Here is an 18,209-nt window from a genome sequence, read left to right as displayed (position 1 = left end):
ATTGTGTAGGCAGGCCACGTTTGGAATATGTAAAACAAATTGTTGGGGATGTAGGATGTAGAGGGTATACTGAAATGAAACGACTAGCACTAGATAGGGAATCTTGGAGAGCTGGATCAAACCAGTCAAATGACTGAAGACAAAAAAAAAAAAAAACAATAAATAATAATTCAATAATAACAATCAGAAGTTATTAGTGAAATAACATTTTATGTACTTTTCATTTCAATTCAAAAATTTTTACAGAGGTATCAATATATTTAAATTAAAAAAAAAAGTTATTAAAAAGTTAAAAAAACAAAAATACATCTATATGAAGTCAGATTCGAACTGATGTGTCCATGGTTACAAATCCAACACATTCTCAGTTACACTCTCACTTACACCACATAACCACTTAAGCGACGTGAAACAAAATTAATATTTATAAAATGCTGATACAGACACCACAAAAAAATGTGATGCAATGTGATGTCTACCACAACGCAATTGTGTCCACTTTATTAAAAAATTGGAGGATTGTATCTCACTTTCAAATGAAATAAGTTTATATGAGTGCAGCAAAAAATGTGTTTATGTAATTTAGTAGGCGTACAAGAACGTCATGTTATGTGCATGCTAGATTTTTATTATTATTGTCAAAGTATACAAACACTAAAAAACTTACTAACCTTAATTAATTCCTGACTTCGAGAAGTCAAAATTTAAAGAATTGAAAATAATTTTTTTTAATAAACAGAGCTCTTACTACTATTTTTTATTTACATTTTTTAGTTTTTTTTTGTTTTTTTGCTACACCTACACAGAAAGCAATGCCTATAAGAAATGCAAATGAGAGAAACCTCCATCTTGATAAAAATAAGAAAAGGAATTACACTATTACTAAACAAAAATTTGGGGTTTCTGAAATATGAAAATTTCATTTTATTACCTTAAGTTTTCCAACCAATTCTCATGAATTTTCACATAAAAATATTTTTAATGTCTAGATGACATCAGGTAAAACTATAAATATTATGCTATAACAATCCAAAGTTATGAAAATAACATAGAAATAATAACAAAAAAGAAATCATCCATCTTTTCCTAGGATAATTACCAAACCCAACAAACACACAGCACTTTCCTTTAACCAAAAACATATGTTACAATAATTTTATTTTTCCTTTTGAAATTATATTGCTTCAAAACTAACTTGCTGTAAGCAAAGTCATAGTCTGACAGATCTTGTCCTAAATTAGGCCAACTACTTTTTAGAGATTTCTATTAATTAATTCCCAGTGACTTAAGGCATTAGAAACACAGAGATTTAATTATAATTAAAAATAATTAACTACATACTAACAAAATGTAAACCAAGGTTGAACAAAATCAAAGAATCGATATAATTAATGATTAGAAATGATGCTAATGACATGCCAAGTGATAGGTTGAATGCTTAAAATAAAACTTTAGACCCAATAATTAAATTTAAATCCCTCTTTAAAATTAAAAAAAATTAAAAACATCAATGGCACAGTGAGAAGAACAAGCCACAGCCTATCTGAACTGTGAAAATGTATTACAAAAATTTTTCTGCAAAAATACAACTTGCTGGTGCAAGGAGGGATGGGTTTGAATTAAGAAATTGGTTAAATAATTAGCAGAGCACTCATTTTCTATTCCAAGGCTGGCAACTTGAAATTCAGTTAAGACAAGTTTTATTTTATCTAACAGAGAATTTCCAAAACAGCCAACTACAGTAGTGGTAAATTAGCCACTACCAAGGATAACAGAAAAGAAATTGCGTAAAAAATTGCAAAGTAAGGGAGACATTTTGGATTTGAAAACCGAGATGAAAGAAAGAATAGTGAAAAAAAATTGGCTATGGGTAGACCTGATAAAATATAACCTATATTTGCGTGATACATATAATGTATTTTTATGTACCATTAGAATAAAGATTTATTTATACTGGGAAAAGATTACTGAATGGAATACTCTAAATGTTGAAGAGGATAAGATACTAACAGATTTTTTTAATAAATATAAAGATTGTGACAAGTACAGTGGTGGCTAGTATGTGCTCTAAACCACAATTAAACTAATACAATAAACTCTACTCGATTACTTTTGCTTTCATGTTAATATTAACTAAGCTTATAGAATCTATGTAAAAAATTACTGCAAACTAATTTTCTTCAAGATAAGTGTTTCTGATCTTACCGTATAATATACGCCTGTTGAGGTTTTTCATTTTCAGGAAAATCAGGAGGAAAAACACAATCAGGCTGTCTGAGATCAGTCAACACCTTTAACCTCTCCATACTAGTGTTTAATGGATGATAGCACATTTCAAAAAATATAACACCAAGACTATAAATATCAACTTTCTGAAATTAAAAAAATAAAAATAAATAATAATTACGATGTAAATCCATTTAATAGATTTTATTTCAATGTTACCAATCTTACTTAATACAAATCAAACACTTGTTAATATTCATTGATCACACTCATGATCATGTGGCTTACTTGAACTATAAACTGGCTGTTATTGCAAATGTCTTGGAAGCACTATATAGATGTTTTTGTTGTAAGATTTAAGAAGGCTAGTTCCCTTCCCAATAGGAAGCATAGACTGCAAAAAGATGAGAGATTTGTCAAACTCTAGCACGTCACCTAGAGAAAAATGTACATATCTTCTATAAAAGAAACTTATAGAGTGTGATTCAGATAGTGTTACCAGCTCTTTCTGAGCTCACTCTATTGTTGAAATTATCCATGTTTATATAAACTTTTTTCATAAGTTTATATAAAGATGGATCTGAGAACACCCCCATTAGTGAGTTACAGAAAAGATTTCACCATGATTCCTGGACAAAGAGTGAAATAAAACCATATTAAAATTCTAGAAACCCAAATTTAAAGGTAAACTTGAAAAATAATAAAGTATTTCAAATTACTTTGCTGCCAAATTTGAATTAAGCATTTAATATGGCTAAAAATAATGATGTACATTACAGACAGAGTTGCCAAAGCATGGGAAAAAACTAAATTTGTTGAAAAAACACAATTAAAAAAATTCTCATTTTTTTATCTACACCTCATAAATATACTACTAAAAATTAAATGTTTACTATATATTGTCAGACAGTGAGGTTTTTAGAGAAAAATGTTCAGTTTAAAAACCTCAATTTATACAGTATATTAAAAAATTCTTTACAGAGCTGTTTCAAATCTAACATAACAAATGAAAATACACAGTTATATTTGGCATAATGTTAACATTAAGCACAAAGATCATGTACAATTTAATTATGAATACATACACAACAAATTTACATATCATTTCTATAAATAAATGTCAGCTCAGAAAGTAGTTGTAAGTTCTAAACAATATTCTCTTAAAGATAAAATATAAGAAACTCAGTCAATAGATTTTATTCAAACACAAACAAAGATCAAAGCCTAAATCTACTAATGAACTCTCCAAAATGAAGATGACTAAAAACTAGCTCAAAATATATGACTCCACAATTTAATTTCAAATTTTATTTGGATAGAGAGAAATAATGTGGATTAACTAAGAATTTAAAAACTTTTATCTTCAAAATACTTAAAATCAGAAGATATAAATCAATGTTTAAAAAAAAAATTCTCTGAAACAAGAAAAATGGATTAACAAACTGTTCTTAAAATAATAATAATAAAATAAAAACCTGATTATAAGATGCTTTAACACCAAATGTATTCAATTCAGGTGCAACATAGAGTGCAGTGCCAACTTGCCCAGTATGAGATGTTATATTACTATTGTCGACAGATAACTGCTGCTGTACACGGCTACTCAATCCTACCATCAGTCCAGGCTCACCCCCACCAGAAACTTTTAAAGTGCTGAAAGAAAACATATATATGATAACATTTTCCAACCTTATTCCATATAACCACTTAATATTACTGGTTAAAGGTGATGTTTTTGCTGTTAATAAAATCATAAAATTATATATATATATATACATGGCAGGTTATCTCTAAAGTAAAGACAGTTTCATTGCAAAAAAAAACTATTCTGAAAACTTTATAATTTTTTTTTATTTCTCTTAAACTACTTCTCATATAATCACCACATAAATTAAGACATTTATTGTAGAGATACACCAGCTTCAACACTACCTTGTCGTACTCTTCTATTCTTTCCCATATCAAGCTGACTGTTGGTATTAGGTTTTTCAGTTACTGTGTTTAGTGATTAAGACAGCTTATATATAAGCTGTATTATATGCTTATATTAAGCTATATATAAGCTGTCTTATAAAAGATAAAAGTAACTGCTGTTCACTTAGAAGTAGTATCCTTGGGAATAAACAACAATCCCAATACTTCTTGCAGATTTCAAAATCACAGGCCAAGTCCTTTTCTGAAAGACTCTTCAGCACTACTTGCTAGATGTTTCTATATCATCAAAGTGTAACCTCTTAGCTTTAGTTTCATTTCATTTGGGGAGCTGAGGCAAAGTCTTAAAGGGCCAAGTTGGAAAGGTATGGAGGGTGTGGGATTATTACCATACAATTTGATCAAACACCTAAAAAACTGAGGGAATTGCAAGTGGTTATTTGTCATGCAAGAACCAATTTTAGTTTTTCTGCAGTACCAGACTCTTTCATCATACATATCGCAAATAGCTCAAAAATATTGCAGTAAAGATATGAATTGACAAAAAAATAAAGTATGAACTGTCAAAAAATTCTCAAAGAACAAATTCCTTCATTTAAAAAAAAATTAGAATGTTCTTTAATGCACGACAAATATTATATATATATATATATATATATATATATACATGTATGTATCATCATCATCATCATCATTTCAGCCGTTACCAATCAACTACCGATTGGAAGGCTTCTTCAGCAACTATTATTGCCTTATGCGATCTTCTGCCAAGTTGGTCCAATGTATGTATGTATATATGCAATTGATGATAATTGTTATCATCAATCCAACAAGACTTTGGTCATTTTTGCAGGCATTTCAACACCTAGTGGTATCCATTCAAGTGCTAATTTAGTCCATCTGCCATCAGTTTTTCTTGGTACATGGCCTGCCCACCACCATTTTAATTCTTTAACTTTCATAATGATATCATATACCTTTAGTCTGTTCTCTGACCCATTTACAGGTCTTCTTATCCAATCTGATAACTCCAAGCATACATCGTTCCATATTTCTTTGTGCTACCCACAGCTTCTGTAATGATTGAACCCCCATTAGCAATGATTGAACTTAGTCATTTTTTTGTTTCAGAGAATTCTTTTTTTAAACATGTTTTTACATGTAAACATGTATTTTGATTTATTTGAGTATTTGATTTTATTTAAGTATTTATTTAGGTAAAGACTGACAGGATGCATTGATAGACAACTTTCATTTTAAGGCAAAAGGGAAGTTTGTTCTTAAAAATCATGTTAAGTCTACCGAATGCCTGCCACCCAAACTTGACTTGCTGTCCAACTTCTTTGATTGTATCGCTCTCAGTTGACATCCGTAGGCTAAGAAGATATACATAATGATCTACCTATTTGAGATCTTATCCAAACAGAAATCCTTCTTTCCTCAGTAAACTTGTTGAACATGAGCTGGTTCTTTTTAAGGTTCACCCTTAGATTATAGAGTTCGCCAGCCACCTGTTCCTGTATGTGTCTTCGTAGTTCCTTCTGGTTATTGTGAGAAGAGAACTACAGCATCTGCAAATCTCAGGTGGTTTGGATATGCATAAGTTATTCTTATGCCCTTTCCTTGGAAAGCCATTCCAGCTTTCTAAATACTTCCTTGAAGCAGGCTGAGAAGAGTATAGGTGTTATAGTGTCACCTTGTCATACACCTTTCTGTTCATTTACCTCTACTTTATGTTCGTTGACAAAGACAGTAGTAGCTTTTGCTTCTTTGTATATAGACTGTAGCAAGTTTATGTACTGTGTTTACACCCTGATTATGTAAAGCAGTTATTATGGCTTGCATTGTTACCAAATCAAATGCTGTTTCATAGTCAATAAAAGCCATACAAGGGCAACTTACTAAAGTTTTAGCACACTGGATGCAATCCAATGTGCTAAAACTGCTTCTGAAACCTGCCTGCTTCTTTGGTTGTGATTCAATCAGTGTTGTTAGCATTCTTTTTTGCTTTATCTTGGTGAAAACTTTATGTGCTACTGTCTTGGGTTTCATACACTGTAAGCTCTTTCACTGTGATGACTGTTTTGTCTCTGGATCAAAGCTACAAATCCAATTTTCATTACAAATAATGATCCTGAAAATAAATCTGGATATCAACAAGCTCCCACTTTTGATTGGCTTTTACAAAGCAGGGGGGACAAACTTAGCGGCAATATGATGTGTGTTCCAGTTTTTTGTTACAATATCCTGACAGGCAATTTAACTGATTCCAACCATATTACACAATTTATACCATTTAGTAATGGTGACATATCACGTATGAGTTCCGGAATATTTTTCACATTTTTAAGTTTTTCTGGTAGTTTAATGACTCAATTTTTCTCATGGCTCCATCATAAAGTACAACTCAGGAAATGTTTGATAACGGTATTTATAGTCTGTATACATTATTAACATGGATGGATGTGCGTGTATTCTTCCTAATTCAAAAAGTTGTTTAAAAAACAAATTATACAACAGCAATGGTAAATTTTAGAAAATCCAGTGATACTGTTGAGGACCATAACATTTACGAAAATAGAAGTTAGTTTTGCTAAAGCATGACTCATTATATTTATAAACATTTATTGTGTAAGATAAACATTTATTTTGTATGTAATTCATTGTAACAATCTTACTTCCAATATTAATGATTAGGAATATTAATTAAATATTATTAATTAATTATTACTAATTAATATTATTAATATTACTAATTAATATTTAGGAATATTACTAATTAAATATTATTAATTAGGAACAGATTTACACAATCATTTCACTTAAATATAATTTTAATAAAAGTAATAATAATTACATAATTTAATCTTCATAAAACTTAGAATAACTTTTCTAAAACATTTTTCATGTAAAATTCATAGACAAAATACAATTTTTGTCAATTAATAAATTCTAGTATTTCAACAATTTAAAAAAAAAGCATTAATACTTTTACTCATTTAAATCTAATTGACAGAACCTCCCTTCAGCAATTAATTCAACTTCAGTTCATATCCACTATTTTTTCCCCTCTTCATAGCTCTATTCATTTATAACTGTTTTTAACAAAAATTCAACTACACAATGTGTTTCCATTCCATCGTAACAGCTTATGAAATATGACATCTTAATATCCAGTTTTTCATTGTTTTTGTTTACATTCTTACTGTGCATAAAGTAATGTTTCTTATATGTTTTAAGTAAAACAAAATTAGTTTTCTTGTTTTAAATGTGGTTAATAAATATTTTAAATCTCAATCTCATTTTTTTGAATTTATAAATGAGAAAAGGGTTTTCCAAAAACATTTTTAACTTATTTTAAAATATTAGCTCTTTTGTTTGAAACAGTATGAACTGTATGTAGAGGTTACATGAATAAGGTTAATATCAGTTATATTTCCTTTTCTGATAATTTATTTGTGACATTTTTTTCTACAATTTACAAATTGAAGAAATATTTTCAATTTATAATTGAAAAAATTATTTATTTTAACAAAATTTATTTATTAACCCATTTAAAAATGACAAAAATAAAACCCCAGTTAATATTTACATGAAGGTTTAATGCAGCTGCACTTTTGATTGTTAATTGAAAGATGATTGGAGATAATTCCTCATTCTTTAAAATTTTTTTTACAAAAACCAGTCATTATTTCGGAAAAGTAGCACAGGGATATACTGTAATAATAGCTGTTATGCTTCACAACAATCATTCTAAAAACATTTCCTCCTTCCAGTTTTCACAAAACAGGAATTCACTTTATTTTTAAATGCCTTCAAAGAAATAGCTGCTACGGCTATTAAGTGTAATGTTACAATATTATTAGATCATGATCAACACATTGTACCAAATTATCACTCTTGTACCAGTATTTTAATTTCTTATAAAATAATATATCAGTAAAGATTGTTATTATAAAAATGTGTTATTCAATATTTACAAATTTCAAAGGAATATCTATTAGTGAGTACAGAAATACTCTAATTTTGATGCAAAGGCATTAGAATATTTGTAATAAATGAATGTTTAAAAATAAGCAACACTGCAAATTGAGACAAAATTTATTAATAAACCAACAAACAAGGAAGTAATGATGCATAATGCATGAGCATTTCCTGCTGTGTGAAACATTTAATCATAGATTACTCTCTCATTAAGACCTGACAGATAGTAGATTTATACTGATAGCAAACACCATATTCAAAATATTGACAGCTACAAAATAATAACTCTCAGTCATTGCTTGTGCATAGTGTATTTCCAGTGGTTGCTTTTTGCTTTTATTTCTTATAGTAACATTTTATTTTTCTCTATTATTATTATTATTATTTTAGTTTAGTATAAAATGAATGAAATTAAATTCATTAAGTAAAAATAAAAATACTTCTTCTTGATAAGGTAAATTATCATTTTTTATATGCAAGGTCTGTAAATAAAATAATGACACTAGTTTTTTTTTGGCAGCCAAGGTGCCAATACTGTAATGTTACTAGTAAACATATTTACATATAGTAATATTTTTAGTCTATTGTTGCCACGTGAAACGTAAACAAATTTTTCATGAAATGAGTTTTTGTTGTGCATTAAAAAAATGAGTGGTACTAATTATGAGCACAGTTTTGTAATTAAGTTTTGTTAAACTCTGCAAGAATGCTACTGAAATATTTTCAAAATTGAAAAAGGTGTATGGAGATAACACATGAGCCCAAGTTTTTAGGTGGTTAAAGCATTTTCAGATGGTCAGGAATCAGTTGCAGACAATCCACGCTCTGGAAGACTGTCAAGATCAAAAAAAGGATAACTATGTTGAGTGAATCAGAGATTTGATACCGTATGACTGACGATTAACTGCCAGAATGATTGCAGAACAATTGAATTTGAACCATACCACAATTTATCAAATTTTGACAAACGAATTGGACATTAAAAACGTTTGTGGAAAATTGGTTCCAAAAAACCTCACTGTTGAACAGAAAAACAACAAGGTGGAAGTGTACTGCGATCTTCTAGGGCGAATGATGCTGATGCTAATTTTCTAAAAAAATGTTATTACTGGTGATGAATCTTAGATATTTGAGTATGATCCAGAAACAAAACACCAGAACAAGGAGTGTCACACTTCAAACTCAACACATCCCAAAAAAGAAAAAAATGAGCAAATCAAAACCATGCCAATTTGTTTTTTCAATAGTAATGGCATTGTCCATAAGGAGTTTTTACCTACAGGGCAAACTGTAAATCAATATGTTTACCGAGAAATTCTTGAAAGACCGTGGAAAAGAGTTGCCTACATGAGACCAGCCATCAAAGACAACTGGATGCTGCATCATGACAATGCACCTTGTCACACTGCACTCTCAATTAATGAGTTTTTGGCAAAGAAAAACATTTCTGTAGTTCCTCAGCTACCTTATTCACCTGACTTGAGTCCCTGCAACTTTTTCCTGTTCCCAAATTTAAAAAAACACCTCAAAGTACACTATTTTAGAACAGTAGAAAGAATTTAAAAAATGTAACCAACCATCTGAAGGATATTCTGGTTTCTAAGTTCCAACACTGCTATGAAGAGTGGGAAAACTGTTTGAAGCGTTGCATGGCTTCCCAAGGGAACTATTCAAGGTGATAAAAGTCCATGTATAATTGGATTGTAAATAAAGTTTCTCTGAATCAGTCTCATTTCTTTAGTTACAGACCTTGTATTTTAAGATTTTCTATGTTAAAGTAATAATTGTGTATAATTCTAATTAAAGTATAGATTGCATTATATATCAGCCATTTAATTTTAAATGTAAATATTTAATTAATTCAATTATAATTTTTTTTTTTTTTTTTTTTTTTTTGAATATTAATTTACTTGTAAGAGTACTATTTTCATACATTTACTAAGCTGCTGCAAATAATCATTGTAAAATAAGTTGGTAGAGCAATGTAGGTAAGTAGAAAAAACTGAAACCATATACTATGCTAACAATACAGCAGAATGTTAGCTGGAGTAGGTCCATTAACTAGCTATTAGTGTAGTGTCCATTAAGTGTAACTTAAAATTTTGTGGCACCTGTACAACAATTTTTATTTGTTAATGTAATCAAAATAGGATAGAACTTAAAATAATGAGCAGTAAAAGGATTAATTAATAACTTCAAATATATTAGTTAAATTGGTTCTCAATTCATAAACATCGAATGTTTGATTAAAGTCACAATTTATTTTCAAGTAGTAAAAAATAACAGCAAAACTTTTTTAAATTTACTTTCTTTTCAATTTGTCTTGTAACTTAGCTTGATATTTTGTATATATCAAAGCAAAAATATTTTATTTTTTTAAATAAAAAAATAAAAAATCACCAACTTGAAAAATTTCATTCATTTCTATAAATAATAATTAATGATTACTGAATAAGAGTTTACAAGTGACTATAAAATAACAATAACAATAATAATAATATATACATACATACATACTTGTGCAGTATGTTTGTTGTAGCTAATCCAAAATCACCAATTTTAACATGGTCTTCGCTGTCAATGAATATATTAACCGGTTTAAGATCTCTATGTATTATAGCCTGTTGGTGTATGTGGCACAGACCTTCAACTATTTCCCTTAATAACCTCCAAACCCTCTGGTTATCTTCATATAATCCTTCATCAATCGCACTTCTGAAAGTTATAAACTCATCTTTAGTAGATGATACATGTACACTGTAAAAAACTCAAGTAATTTTTAAAAATACAATTCATAAATAAATATAATTAACACTGATGAAATTTTCAGTATTATTTGTTTTATGATTAAATCACCATATAAACTAGATGCTTAAGCATGGGATACAGTAAAAGTAATTTTACTACATACATGAAAAATATCATTTAATACAAACAAAAACTTTTTGTTTCAAACTTTCTAAATTGATCAATCACTGGAAAATAATGTTGCCCTATTAATAAACATACCTTAAGTTACAAAGAACTCTAAAACCCAATCTTTCAACAACAAAAAAAAAATTACATGATTACATAATTTAAAATACATGCTAATTATTTAAATGATAATTACAAAAATTAAAAATTACTTAACACTTAAAATTACTCTCTTTTATGATTTTATCTTTGAAGTCAAGAAAATAACTATCTACAATTTACTAATTCAGATTCTTTCACTTTTTATCCAAAAACACTCTCAATATGAACAAAGTAATTATATTCTACTGCACTGTAATATAACTATAATAAGCAGTATAAATTACCTAAAAACTAATTCTCAAAGATGGAATAACTTTTCATGAAAACAGCAGAAAGTACCATAATTTACTTGTGGTAAATCCAAATTCATAGTATAAAATAGTACTATTATAAATAAAAAACACCATATAGTTTTCACTTTTAATGCAATAGATCTTAACTTCTTTTTCAGTGTATAATATTATAATCACTGCAGTCAGGATAGGTAGTGTTAGTAAAACTATAGAGTAAAGTAATGTTATGGGAGTACAGTAAACAGTTCTATTTCATTATTAAACACAAGTTTCTAGGGTTTACATATTAATGTGAATTTTTTTAAGTATAATTTTTGTTATAAATGTGAGGCATGTTCAGAAAATAACATACATGAGCTTACATACTACATTGCATATTACATGAGCTTCTTATACATGAAGAAGCATCTTCATATATTTAGCTCATAAAGATGCAAATGCAGAGGAAACAATGTTTGTCTCCATTTTATTTTGTCTGTTTTGAATGTTTAAACTGAAGGAACCATCAACTGTGCAAAATGGTTTGTTATTCATACTCTGAATTTGAGAAATATGAAATCAGCATAGATCAGTAAAGATTACAGAGAAATTTCAATTATGATGAAATGGTGAGATGAGGCAAAGAGCAATCCATAAGACTATGATGAGCTTCCTGAGTTGTTCCTTCTCAGCTTTGGCTAAGAGGCTCACCTCTCAGTTCAGAGGCAGTAGACAACTATCACTCAATAATGATTTTTTGCTTTGATTTTGTGCTATGGAAAACATAAATGCTACATTCTATGGCAAGGCTAAATTGAATGATCAACAACAAAAGGTGAGTTTACTGAGTCGTAGTATTATGTTGTTTCACAATAATGTTCATCCGTACACTGCGATTGTACAAAAGAGCTGACAGTGTTATTTGGGTGAGGAAAATGGAACATCCTCATACAACCTTTTAAAGCCAAGTAACATTATCCACTTGTTTCTGGACTTGCAGACATTCTTTACCATTAGCATTTTGATAATGTGATTGTTGAAACATCGACTATGTAACACAAGCTGACTTCACATACAGCACTAATTTTTGAAAATAGGATTAAAAAATTAGTGTCACTTCATGACATGCCTTAATATTGTTGATAATTATGATGAAAAGTAGTCTATGGCTTTTCATTTAATAATAAAACTGTTAAAAATAAATTAAGTACTAAAATAAAAGTCAGTTTATCCCATGAAAACATAAAATTTTTAAAAATTGTCACTATGTTGATTCATAATAAGATTAAACCCTCATTTAACAAACCCATTAACAGCAAGGTACAGTAAATATTTCTTAAGTGACTCCAGTAGTTTACAAAACAAATTTTATTACATTGAGAATTTTTGTTATTTGTATTTTCTGTAGTAATATTTACTTGTTATAACCTTTTTTACAACTACAAAAAAAAAAATGATTTCAGTTTAAATTAAAAATAAAAACATTACAGATTACAAAATCATAAATACCTCAATGTACTCTTTTCACAGTATTCCATTTGTATGTACATAAACTGTCTGATTGTACTAACAGTAGAAGAACTGTCAGTAATAGTAATATTATTAGTTTCAGTAGGAGATGAAATTTTATTATCACCATCAGTGATATCAGCCTCATCGCCATTCATATTTTTATCACATTTCTTATCCTCTACATCATCAATGGAAGAACTACTAGATCCCCCGTAGCCTGGCCTATATAACAAATAAAGATACTATTACAAATGTAAATGAATTTACCATTTATTGAATTTACCTCCAACCCTTTTTTTCTTAACCTCCAGGACCATCGTTAGGTATTGCCTCAGAGGATGAGATGGATGATTTGTAACATGGGAAAATGCCATGCCTGACTGACCCAGGACTTCTGGATGAAAGGCCGAGATGCTACCACTCATGCCATGACGGACAGTCCATTTACTATTAATTACCCTCAGTTATAAATAAAATGCAAATAACTTAAATGATCCAAAGAATAAAGATAAAGCAAATTAATTTAAGTATTAAATAAAAATCTGTAATAGTTTCTCTTTTCAACAGGGGCAAATAATTACAATTATATTTTTTATTAGCATACCACACTTTATTCAGTAACTGAAATATATTTAAAACACATGCTTAAAACAATACTGAAATTACACTCATCTCAGAAGCCCACACATGGAACAAATTTTTTTTAACAACCATCTAGTTAGTATGTTTTTTTAGTTAGTTAGTATTACCTTTCAGATAATACTTCATAGAATGAATGAGGATGATATGTATGAGTGTAGTCTTGTACAGCCTCAGTTTAACCATTCCTGAGATGTGTGGTTAATTGAAACCTAACCACCGGTATCCATGATCTAGTATTCAAATCTGTGTAAAAATAACTGACTTTACTAGGACTTGAATACTGGAACTCTTAACTTCCAAATCAGCTGATTTGGGAAGATGCGTTCACCACTAGACCAACCTGGTGGGTTATGTCATCACATCCCTAGTCTCAGTATATGAGCATAACTTTCTACTAGTTCTCATTAATTTCCTTTTCTTTTTCAAATATTACCACTATATATATATATTTCTAGTTTTTTTTTTTTAAATTAACAATTTATAAAATTTTTATAACTTCAGTAAATTTTTAATTTATAGATATACAACTAAAAAATTAGTAGTGAAGGGTATAGTTGTTTTTACATGAATGATCGATACAAAACAAATTACAAAATCATTAATGTTTAATAGCATACTACTAAAATGATAAACTAAAATTAAGCAACATAGTGAATTAAGCTTAATAGTGAATTTCTAAAAATTTTAATTCACATTTCACTAACATAAAATTTAATTTAGGCAAAAATTTATTATTTAAATAAATCAGATACTGAGTATACTTATAAATGGGAATTTTCACAGCCCCTTAACTTTTACAAGACTAACCTCATGCACCTGTTTTAAACATTTTTCACCTTTTTTAAAAAAAAAATACCAAATTTATTTTTAAACCGATATGTAACATTTTTATATTAAATTAAAACCCAGAATTTGGTGTTTCTACCAAAATAATATTTAAAGTACTTTACGTTTTATGTTTTTCAAAATTATTTACTGAATAATACCATTTCTTCCTTATTTAAAACTTTTTCATGAACTAGTAAGGAAAAAATTATATCATCAAACTTATAATCATGTAAACCTAGCATAACATATATATATATATATATATATATAAAAATAAAATGATAAAAACAAAATCCATATAAACAAAAAAGGGTTTTATAGTGTTAATATATGCTACTGAAGTGGTAGTATACTAGCTAGTACTACAGTGCTAGTATATACTGATGTCAGCAAATGAGTATTATATGGGAAAACATATTAGAAGAATGGAATCCCAGTATTGTATCATCTGGTTGCTAACTTAGATTAAAAAATCATGCCACATCACACAGCTATTGATTGGAAAAAGTTAATAACAAAAATTTTTTTTTTAGTTTCTGTACTTGAAAAGCGTTGGTGTATCTTACACTCAGAACCATCTTATAAGCGAGAAAACATATTATTAAAGGGTGGGATGGACGAAATGATTCCGGAACCGATTTAAACTTTCTCCATACTTAAAATCTCAATTAAGAAAATCGGTTTGCACCTCCACGTTGGTTCGTCTGGATAACCAGTTAGAAACGTGGAGATTTCTACTGGTGAACTAAATCGGAATCACCTCTCTGGATCACATCCAAAGTTGTAATTCGGGAATTTATTCCCACCCAAGGCTTGCCTTTGAAAGTCAAATATGGAAGGTCTTTTAAGAAAAAATCCACCGTCTAGTAAATACCAGAGAAGGCTGCACTCGGATCCGGTGGGCAGCTGCTTAAAAGATAACAATGAATCGGAGCGTTTGGAAACACCCAAAAACAACACAACTTCAAAATTGAGGATAAGACACAAGCAAATAAACTACATTGCCACTCACAACATTAATTCTCTAACTCAACCCGGCAAACTAAAAACTCTAACAGACATAATGGACAAACAAAAAATTCTAATTGCAGGACTTCAAGAAATGAGAAACATCGATTGAGAGCCGTTTGAATCTCAGGGTTACAGAATTTGCAAAGGAATCCCCGGGAAACGTGTGATGAAGAATTGCCCACAGTTCGGAACAGGATTTGCAATCAATCTTAAAATAATTGACTCAGTCGTAGAATTTAATTCTTACTCCCCCAGGATTTCAACCTTAACTTTAAAATCAGCCAATAAATTCTACACCATAATAAATGTCCATGCTCCCACCAATGACAAAAACAATCTTAAAAAAGATAGAGAAGAGATGGACAAATTCTGGGAACTTCTTGACCAAACTGCAAACAACATAAATAAGACCCACACCAAGATTTTAATAGGGGACTTTAATGCCCAACTTGGTAAAGAACGAAGATATCGTGATATTATCAGAAAATGGCCTGCCCAAAAGAAAACTAACAAGAACGGCCAAAGACTTGTCGAATTTTAAAAACCATAATATGATCTCAAAATCCACCTATTTTATGAGAAAACCAAACAAATTGAAGACTTGGAAACACCCAGATTGGAAAAAAGGGGAATGGCAACTCGATCATGTTTGCATGGACCGGAATTATCACAAGGAGATTTATAATGTAAAAGTCTTGAGAGGAACAGATACTGGATCGGACCATTACTTAATTAAAGTTAAAATAAAATTCACCCCACATAAAAAGAAAAAATCCCAACCTAAAAACAAAAGAGCTTATGATCCACATAAATTAATAAACAATGCCATCTTTGAAGAAACAACAAAAAAAAATCAAATTAACTAATAATTTAAAAGAACTAACATCCTAACTGAAAGAAATTGCTGAAGAACTAGCCCCTATAAACCCAAGAAAAAAACACCAATGGTGGAATGAAGAATGTGACAAAGCAGTCAAAGACCGACACTGGGCTTGGATCAACCACCAAACCCAGAAAACTGAAGAATCTAACCATGAATTCACCAAACAAAGTAAAATAACTCAGAAAATTATAAGAGGAACCAAACGACAAGCCCAAAAAAACTTGATTCAGCAAATAGAAAAAAGTTCCAAGAAAACTAACTCCCGAGACTATTATAAAATTTTTGGTCAGGCTCTTCAAAGATATGAACCACCCACCCTTATGCTGAGAGGAAAAAAAGGAAATATGGCCCACACCAATAAAGAAAATTCTGAAATTTTGGCAGAAACCTTCAATAGACTCCACAACTGTGACGACCCCCCCAGAGCTTTTTGAGATTGACACTGAAACTCCAGTTAAAACTTCACCAGTAAATATCAACCCGCCAACAATTCAAGAAGTTCTCGCAGCCTTAAATGAAATAAAAAACTACAAAGCAAGCGGAGAAGACCAGCTTTTCGCAGAACTCTGGAAGCACTCATCAGTTTATTCAGTCAAAACTTCCCTACATCTATGCCTCGTGAAAATATGGAACGAAGAAAAACTTCCAGAACACTGGACCACAGCCCTCATTCATCCATTACATAAAAAAGGGGATAAAAATAATCCGGAAAACTACAGAGGCATATTTCTCCTGGATTGCACATACAAAATTCTGTCGAGAATCATATACAACCGATGCAAAGACCAACTTGCACTGGAACTTGGGGAATACCAAGGGGGATTTAGGCCATGGAGAGGTTGCCCGGAGCAAATAATATCCCTAGAGATTATGATGGACTTATATAAAAGACGGAAAAAACAACTAATAATCACCTTCGTCGACTTTAAAAGGGCCTATGATTGTATACACCGACCATCCATGCTGAATATTCTGAGAAACCTGGGCCTTCACCCTAAACTCGTAAACATGATAAAATTAACTTTAACCAACACCCAGTCCAGAGTGAAATTCAGAGGTGAACTCTCTCATCCCTTCTACATAAAAACTGGATTGAGGCAAGGAGACGGCCTCTCACCACTCCTTTTTAACTGCACCTTCGAATTTGTCATGAGAAAATGGTATGAAATAAATCCCAAAAATATAAAAATGGGTACTAAGAAAAACTCCATCACACTAAATTGCCTAGGATTTGCAGATGACCTCGCTCTTTTAGCAAATAATATTCAAGAAGCCAAAACACAAATCATGAGCCTTCAAAACCTAGCACAAAAGATAGGGCTTCATATCTCTTTCGAAAAAACTGAACTAATGGCCATAGATCCTCTGGTAATAGAGCACATTACGGTAAACAATCAGAAAATTAAAATAGTAAAACAATTTAAATATCTAGGGGAAATAATAACTTATAATTTAAATGAAAAAGTGACATGGCAAAACAGGACAAATAAAATGATTAAATCCCAAAAATTAACTTGGTCAACATATAACAAAAAATGCCTTTCTGCTAAAACAAAACTTAAACATTATAAAACTGTAGTACAGCCAGAAGTCACCTACGGAAGCGAGACCCTTTTCAAAATCACTCAGAAAAACCGAATTGAAAAAATTCTGAAAATAGAGAGAATTGTCAGAACATGTATCAATAAAAAACACCAAAAAGAAGGCCAATGGTGGATTGTGCCAAATGAGGTGGTGTATCGAGAAATAGAGCCTGTTACTGATACTATGCGGAAAAAAAGAATCTCTTTCTTTGGTCATCTCATAAGGACACCAGAAACAAGACTGTCAAGAAATATCATTGAAAAGCTCTGGTTCCAAAAGCTAGAAGTAGGATGGATCAAAGAAATTAGAGAAGATAT

The 18,209-nt window shown here is 30.1% G+C and overlaps 1 protein-coding gene across 1 annotated transcript in view; it reads right to left on the bottom strand.

Moving 5' to 3' along the window:
• Gcn2 (eukaryotic translation initiation factor 2 alpha kinase Gcn2) overlaps window positions 1-18,209 on the bottom strand; it is a 114,375-nt gene that overhangs the window by 40,898 nt on the left and 55,268 nt on the right. The window contains exons 11-14 of the mRNA XM_075367176.1: window positions 12,942-13,166; window positions 10,660-10,857; window positions 3,702-3,879; window positions 2,206-2,372 (exon numbers count right to left, since the gene is read on the bottom strand). Coding sequence (XP_075223291.1) covers window positions 2,206-2,372; window positions 3,702-3,879; window positions 10,660-10,857; window positions 12,942-13,166 — 768 coding nt within the window. The remainder of the gene's footprint in view (window positions 1-2,205; window positions 2,373-3,701; window positions 3,880-10,659; window positions 10,858-12,941; window positions 13,167-18,209) is intronic.

Source organism: Lycorma delicatula, chromosome 5 (genome assembly GCF_047948215.1).
Source record: "Lycorma delicatula isolate Av1 chromosome 5, ASM4794821v1, whole genome shotgun sequence".
In the NCBI taxonomy this organism is placed as follows: Eukaryota; Metazoa; Arthropoda; class Insecta; order Hemiptera; family Fulgoridae; genus Lycorma; species Lycorma delicatula.
This window is presented reverse-complemented; position numbering and strand designations above follow the sequence as displayed.